Here is a 7585-nt window from a genome sequence, read left to right as displayed (position 1 = left end):
CCGTTGTCTATCCAGAAAAGTGTTCATTAGGTCTCTCTTCAGCCTACTAGGACCTGTACTTCAGGTTTTAACTTTTTTGAGTACCTGGTGATTCACCAAGAGTGTCTAGTGCACGAAGCTTCTGTGTGATGTGAAACCATCAGAGACTCCCTCCAGGTCTCCAAGGGCTTTGGGTGTGGCTGTCAGAACTGGGCAGCAGCCTTTGCGCCAGGAGTCACAGGTAACAGCAGCCGCCTCCAGCCAAATCCTGAACCCAGGACAAGAGTGGTTGGAAGTGACCTGGGAGGGGGAATCCTCCTCCTGCTGGGGCAACGGGGCCCAGGCTGGCATAGCCAGCATGAAAGCTCCCCAGGCGCCCGCCTGCTAGAGACAAGGCCTCTGGAGGGAGGCCCTACAGATGGTCGGTCCCCACTCTCCCAGGCCTGGCCCAAAAGCCCTTATTTGATCCAAACAGAGCTGATCCATTGTTTTTGTCCACATTCTGCCTCCAGCATAGGTCTTGTGTCCACACACCTGCCCAAACCTGCTTCTCCCTGCCATGGCTCTGCATGCTTCTGCAGTGTGCTCGCTCCGTTAGCTACCTGGTGGCCATCGATGCGGACGGCAGACTCTGCTGTTTCTGCCAGAAGACACCAGCCAGGCACTCGAGCTCTGGTGCCAGCCCCTTACCTCGGCCTGTTGCTGTCCTTTTTTGGAGAGGCCGCCCCAGTTGGCACCCCTCGCCCCAGCACTGACTGCTCTGACCCAGGTGCTACCTGTGAGTCCTCTGTCACCACCCCCCAAGTGAAGTTTGCTCAGAGTTCAGGGGGAAATAACCCAGAATCTTTCAAACAGGCACGAGCTCTCACTGATAGCATCCTGCCCACTCACCCCACCACAGGTGCCAAGACTTCACATCTCTTCTTGAAATCACGGTGGCCAGGTGGCTCGGTTGGTTGGAACATCGTCCCCATACACCAAAAGGCTACAGGTTTAATCCCCAGTTGATGTTTCTTTCTCTTTCTCACTCTCTCTCTCCCTTCCTTTCTCTAATATCAATAAAAAGACACCCTCAGATGAGGATAAAAAAATAATAAAATAAGTAAGTCTTTCTGAAAACTGAACAATAAAAGCAAAATGCTCAAATGTAATTACCGCTCATTTCCCTGTTTAGTTCAACAATATGGAAATGACTAGAGACCATTAATGAAAACTATTTGCTTTATAAAGGACATTAGTAGGATGGCCCCTACAGAGGGAGGTGGGCTGGAGCACGTGTCAGGAACACTCCCTAAATCCGTGGTCCGAGACATGGAGGGTGGCAAAGGCCGGGTCCTGGGGTGTCCAAACGAGAAGGTGAGACAAAGCTCAACAGTGACACCATGTCCTCAGAAGGCACCTATGCCACCTTGGGGGCTGCTCACAGGCCCGAGTGTCTCTCTGGCTCAGTCGTTACTGGTGCTTACTTCTTTTCTTGGTGCTTTTAAATCCTCGAGATACACCTTGGCCAAAACAGATGGTGGAAGGTATTCTGAAATGGAAAAAAATCTTCATATTAAAGAATCATACCTTGTACCAACAAACAGTCCAATTCCTAAAAGCAGTCTTGGGCTGATTTTCTTCTTGTTCCAGAATGCTCCTTCACTCGTGGAACATTCCTGATGGCGGCTCTTCCTTCCTGCAGACTCTGCCCCGGGGCCCTGGGACAGCTCCCTTCTGCCCCTGGCCAGTGCCTCTGACCTGCTTCCTGTGGGGACTGGCTCCTGCCAAGCTCCCCAGAGCTGACTTCCTGTCACCCTCTCTGCACTGAAACCCTAACTGCCCACTGGCATCTAGACTCACTTGCTGGCCAAAGTCCAGACAGCTGCGCGAAGGCAGCTGAGGGACATGAGTCCTCTTTGCTGTCAGCTTGGATTCATTGGAAATTTTTTTCATTTGTCCAACATTTTTCCCAAAATTAGATTTGAACTCAAATTTAACTTAATAAAAATGCAGTTAATACTAGAAAGACATACTCAGATTGTAACTTAAGCAATTTCAACTGAGATTCTCTCTACCCAGAAAAAAGGAGGCAGTGCTCTGCATTTCAGAGCTGCAGGGCTTACAACAGCAGAGTGGGCGAGACACTAAATCATCCTTGTGAACTGCAACAACAGATTCCCATCTCTCGCTTAAGCCCACACGGAGCCAGCCAGCATCAGTTTTTCCCAGGGTCAAACCCAGAATTCTCCCCCTAAAGCACATGTTCTGAACCTCAGAGATGCCAACTACTGACCTGTGGCTGTAGGTCGGCCTCTCAGCCATGGGCTCTGTGCGGGGCGCCACGTGTTCAGAGCAGACTTCCATGGCGTCTCCTTCGGACTGCTCCCTGTCATCCCCCAGGGCATCTGCCGGCACTTGCAGGGTGGCTATAGGAGTGGCTGGGCTGTGGAAAGCAGAGGGGTGAGCAGGGTTCCACACAGTGATGGCTGCAGCCCCCTCTACTCCAGAAATGAACTCATCAGGAACAGACTTTTTTCCCTGCAAAAATATTTTATAACTATTTTGGCATTGTGTAATTTTTAGGCTGCCAGAATAAGAATGATTATGGCAAGGTCATAAGTGAATGTTATGATAAATGCCATGTTTTATAAATTTAGGTATAACAGTTACACTTTGCCTTTAGAAAATGTATTTTTATGGTGCCATGCAGTAAAAGCCAACAAAAAGTGTCAAACGTCTTTTCACAACAATCAAAGAAATATGTATTAAAATTAACTGTATAGTATCAAGAATCTCCTTCCAAATACCAGTGTCTTAACCCAGTATTGTAGAGTTTTTCTCTTACAATGACCCCATAGGAAGGAGGGAGTTCCTTCATACTCAAAGCCTTATAAAAATTTCCCACACTGCCCTGGCCGCTTTAGCTCAGCAGTTAGAGCGTCAGCCTGCAGTCCAGAGAGACCAGGGTTTGGTTCCCGCTAAGGGCATGTACTTCGGTTGCAGTTTGTTCCCAGCCCTGGTAGGGTCGTGTGGGTGGTGTGGGTGGCAGCCACTTGATGTGTCCCTTTCATGTCGATCTTTCTCTCTTTCTTCCTCCCTCCCCCTCCTGCTCTATCTGAATAAAAAATGGAAAAATGGCCTTGGCCAAACGGTTGAGCGTCAGCCTGTGGACCAGAGTCCCGGGTTTGGTTCCTGCTAGGGGCACATACCACAAAAAAGAAAAAAAAAAAAAGTCCTCGAGTGAGGATAAAAAATAATAATAATAAAAATAAAAAAAAATTTCCCACACTCCAGGGGATTCTCTCAATTATTTTAAACAGCAAAGTCCTGCCAAGGGAAAACAAATTTGTCTGAAAATACAACTTTCAACGCAAGTTTTAGATGGTTATGAAGAATCATCTGAAAGAATCATTAAAAAAAAAAAAAAAAAAAAAAAACAGGCAAAAAAATATAACACAAATTTAAGAATTTTTCCCAGAGATATCTTCCCACAGTGCATTCTAAACAATCATGTGTAATAAATGGCTGTTGTCAAATTTGTCAACATACCAAGAACTGAAAAGCCAGAGGACCCCACATGAGGGGAAGATCATGGGCTGGGACAAATTCCCAGAGGCCCACATAGCAGGTGATGTGTGAGTGGAGCTAAGATCAGGTACAACCTCGTTGAGATGTGAATACAGACAAATATGGTGATGTCTTAAACACCCCAGGAAAGACACTGTGATGGCACCCCAGTGATTCTCTGCAAAGGCTGTCCCTTCCTGTCCTCCCTCCAACAGGGTGGCTGCATGCAACAGGCCCTTATTTATTTAACCACTATGGTAAAAAGTCTGACTTGCCAGGGTTTCCTGCAGCTAAACATGACAGTTAAGTGACACGGGTGCTGACCTACAGTGTCTATATACTCAAAGGGCTTTTCTGAATTCCAGGGGTGGCCACACGTACCCTCTGCTTTTCTTTGGTTTATCAAACCGGAAGTCCGCAGGGTACAGGTGACATCTCACCAAGTGATCCTTCCTGTCTTTGCTGGTCTTGAACTTCTCTGTGCAGCCTTCCACCAAGCACTGATACTGAAATGGAAATGATGTCCCCTCCGTCCACAGGGCTGGGGGCCAGGGGAGGGAAGGTGCCCCTGGCCCTGCCCCACCTGAAGGCTGGGAGCTCTCTCTTAGGCAGACAACTCCAGTCCAAGCCCCGAAATGACTGTGTCACCCACCATGTCCTGCCTCTCAGACAGGATCTGGAACAAGGAATCGTGCCACTCCAGGATGTGGATGTCCAGCAGGTGTCCCGAGGGGAAGGCCCGCTTGCAAAACGAGCACATGTTTCTGTGTAGAGTGTGGTAGTGGTGCTCATAGTCCTCCAAGGTGTCGAATACCTGGCAGCAGCCTGCCACCTGACAGGTGAACTCGGGCACCCTGGCAAACGAAACCACTGCTGACAAAGAATGTTAGGCTGTCGACAACTTCCCTTTAAGTGGCCTGATAAATCTCTGGATGTTTCTTTTGCAATTCCAAATTTTACTGTTTTGTTTTTTTTTCCCCCCAAATTTTGATTGATTGATTTAGAGGAAGAGACAGAAACACTGATTTATTGTTGCGCTTAATCATGCATTCGTTGGATGATTCTTGTATGTGCCCTAACCAGGTTCCTCACAACCATGGCACATAGAGACAACACTCTAAACAAGTGAGCCAACCTGCCAGGGCCCAACCCTTACTTTTTATTTATTTTTTAACATGTTGGGGGATCAGGCCCACAACCTGGACATGTGTCCTTACTGGGAATCGAACCGGTAACCTCTTGGTGCATGGGTCGAAGCTCAACCACTGAACCACACTGGCTGGGCCCAGGTGGGGCCAACAAGCGGGTCTTGGACGGTTGTCCAAGGAGAGGGCGCTGCAACAGGTCACCAGGGAGGAACAGACCTGGAGGCCCGAGAATGGGGCGAGGTGGAGGACGAGAAGAGGCGGTGCTGGGCGCAAAGCAGCTCACCTGGGCTTCTCGGGCTCCACGGCCACCCGCGTAAACAGGTCCTGCAGGTACAGGTGCCGCTGCACGTCCCCGTCCTGCAAAACACGCACGCAGTGGGCACACTACAGGTCCCGCCTACCCGGGCTACGGCCCGCCCAGCGTTAGCCACGCCCCCGACTGCTGTAGGCCCCGCCCCAGACTCTGCCCTCCTCCCGCCGAGACGTAGGCCCCGCCCATAGCCGTAGACCCCCGAACAGGCTCCGGTCCCACGGCTGTGGGCCCCGCCCCTAGGCAACTCCCCTTTCCCTCGACTCACGCACCTCGAAGAACTCGTGCTCCCGCGGGAAGTGCACCAGGCGCGCCGCAAAGCGGAAGGGCGCGGCCCCGGCTGCGGGGTTTCGCTCTACGGGCAGCGGCTCAGCCGCCCCGGGCCCGGCCGCCAGGCGGGCGTGCAGCGCGGGCGGCAGCTGCATCGTCCTGCGAGCCGGGGTCGCTACAGCCTGTCGGCCACCGTCCAATAGCTGCAGGGCGGGACCGGACATGACGCAGAGCCGGATTTCCGCTTCCGGCGCGGGCTGTTCGGCGGGTTTCGGCGCGTTGGGCTGGCTCGGGCCGTGGCGCGGCGCTGGCGGTGAGTTCGCGCGGGCGCGGAGGGGCCAGGCGTGGCGGGCCTGCACTCGGCCTGACCTCGGCGGTGCTTTGGGGAGGCGCATTCCCGGAGCGGGCGTCGAGGTCCTTCCCAGACCCTAGTGGTGCACTGTCCCTCCGGCAGAGGCTCACAGCCTCCCTGCCGGCCGCCACCGGTACCCTCGCCCGCACGGCCTTTGTCTCCGGCTGCAGCGGCCTCTGGGTCATCTTCGTATCCTAGCCAGTCACCAAAGCGGTCCTCGGAAAGCTGGGGTTTTATTGGAAGCCTTTGCCTAAAGCCCTTCTGTGGCTTCCCCTTCACCTTGTCCCGTGTCCCGCTCCGCCTGCCTTTCCGTCTCCGTGCCCGGTGCTCACGGCGCAGAAATCGGAGGAGGCCACGCAGGCTCGAGACCGTGGAGGGTGGACAAGATGCTCTCGGACTCGGACTCTCAGAATGTTTTAGCATCGAGCACGATGTGTGCATGCATACGTGCATGGGCAAGGGGGGTGCTTTTCTTTAAGCAACTAAAAACATGTAATAAAAATTGTTTGGTCATTCTGGAAGTGAAGGTTGTGGCCACACTTCCAGGCAGTCGTTGACCTGTCTAAGAGGACAGACTCAAGACTCTTATCACTTAACCCTTTACCTTTCTGTCTGAAAAAGCATTAGGGCTCTTGATGTGTTTGGGTTTTGTTTTGTTTTTTTAACAAGTTTTCAGGTGTTTTTCAAACCAGTTTGAGTAATTAGCTTGAGCGCTCAACAGGGACTCTCACTTCCCTTTGTGTTTAGTTGCATGTGTGTGAAGTAAGGTCTTTGCCCATCAACATGATCACGGTTGTGAGGAGAATGTGGGTTTTGCTCTGGCATAGAAGTCTGTTTGTCCCCTTGTTGTGACTGATGGACAAAAGAACTCTGGAGTGTCACAGTTCAAGTGAGGTGCTGCAATTAAATGTTCCTCAAGAGTTGCATTTAGTGCCAATGCTGCGGATATTTAGCATCCTGGCCTCTTGCCCCTTTCAGTCACCATGACAACCAGAGGTGCCTCAGGGGTGCTGCCTGCATGTGAGAAGCTCCCATTCTTGCAGGAATTGTTTCCAAGTCCAAAGAGAGCAGTGGGCACTCACATGTCTGTGAGTTTCATGAAGATAGTTTTAAAATAAAGGTTCACTTAAATAATCATGATCTTCAGATCGCTCTCCACCTGCTTATGTCTGGGGGAGGTGTGTTTGCTTCAGTGGTAAAGGCAAAGTCCTTGCCCTACAGGACAGTCCGAATTTCTGTGTGGGATGTGGGGAAACTGGCCGCCAGGGGGAAGTTCTGTGTTGTCTTCTCTATTCCCTCTGGTTTGCAGCACCCTGTTCAGGGCCTTCTGGGAATAATAAGATGGCAGTGACTTAGTGCGTCAGTGAGTCAGATCCAATTGTCCTCCTGTAAAACCAGCCATTCTCAGGTAAAATGAACATTTCCAGTCGCTTGGCCTTTTGTGGTAACAGCAGCAACGTTTGACCTGCTTTTGTAATAACTTACTGTGTAGACTTTACAGGAGCTGTGGTATTTCATCTCCGCAGCAGCTCAGGGAGGGTTACTACTCACCCCTCCTTGGAGGGAGCTGGAAGAGGACACGCCCAGCTGGGCCCTGCAGGCTGCGCCCTGCACCCCCCATGCCTTGGTGTCGTTACTGTCAGCGCCTCTTGTAGCAGCTCCTGTGCTGGCAACCTAGGCACCAGCTCCTGCTTACTCATCTGGCCAGTTTTTGATGTTTATACATTGTGAACTGTAATTACATCCAGAGAACTTGTTTTCCATCCCCCAAAGATCACAGTTACAATGAATATTCATTAGTAATTAGTTGTGGAGTGTGTGCTGGGTCATCTCTGCTTGGTGTTTTCTTTGACTTGTGGTGTTTTTTTTGTTTTTTGTTTTTGGTGCGGGAACTGAACCCAGGACTCTCTGGTCCACAGGCCAACGCTCCAACCACTGAGCCAAACCGGCCAGGGCGGCTTGTGGTGTCTTCACTGC

The 7585-nt window shown here is 51.2% G+C and overlaps 1 protein-coding gene across 1 annotated transcript; it reads right to left on the bottom strand.

The window, feature by feature from the left end:
• Positions 1 to 1171: 1171 nt before the first annotated feature.
• ZNF511 (zinc finger protein 511) lies at positions 1172 to 5411 on the bottom strand. Its single transcript, XM_036265480.1, has 6 exons — positions 5259 to 5411; positions 4960 to 5033; positions 4181 to 4382; positions 3910 to 4034; positions 2255 to 2404; positions 1172 to 1510 (listed from the first exon to the last, which is right to left on the bottom strand). Exons 1-6 carry the CDS (start codon positions 5409 to 5411, stop codon positions 1432 to 1434), a joined length of 783 nt encoding a protein of 260 aa, XP_036121373.1. The 3' UTR covers positions 1172 to 1431.
• Between the last annotated feature and the right edge of the window lie 2174 nt (positions 5412 to 7585).

Source organism: Molossus molossus, unplaced genomic scaffold (genome assembly GCF_014108415.1).
Source record: "Molossus molossus isolate mMolMol1 unplaced genomic scaffold, mMolMol1.p scaffold_m16_p_17, whole genome shotgun sequence".
NCBI classification, from domain to species: domain Eukaryota; kingdom Metazoa; phylum Chordata; class Mammalia; order Chiroptera; family Molossidae; genus Molossus; species Molossus molossus.
The sequence above is the reverse complement of the archived record's forward strand: the minus strand, read 5'-3'. Positions and strand labels throughout refer to the sequence as shown.

What these genes read in the sequence shown, in the direction of transcription:
- ZNF511 (XM_036265480.1), bottom strand. Translation starts at nt 5,411, where the DNA reads ATGCAGCTGCCGCCCGCGCTGCACGCCCGCCTGGCGGCCGGGCCCGGG. An exon ending in GGGAGCACGAGTTCTTCGAG is followed by an intron (nt 5,034 to 5,258) that starts GTGCGTGAGTCG and finishes CGTGTTTTGCAG; the next exon opens with GACGGGGACGTGCAGCGGCA. An exon ending in AAACCAAAGAAAAGCAGAGG is followed by an intron (nt 2,405 to 3,909) that starts GTACGTGTGGCC and finishes TGCTTTCCACAG; the next exon opens with CCCAGCCACTCCTATAGCCA.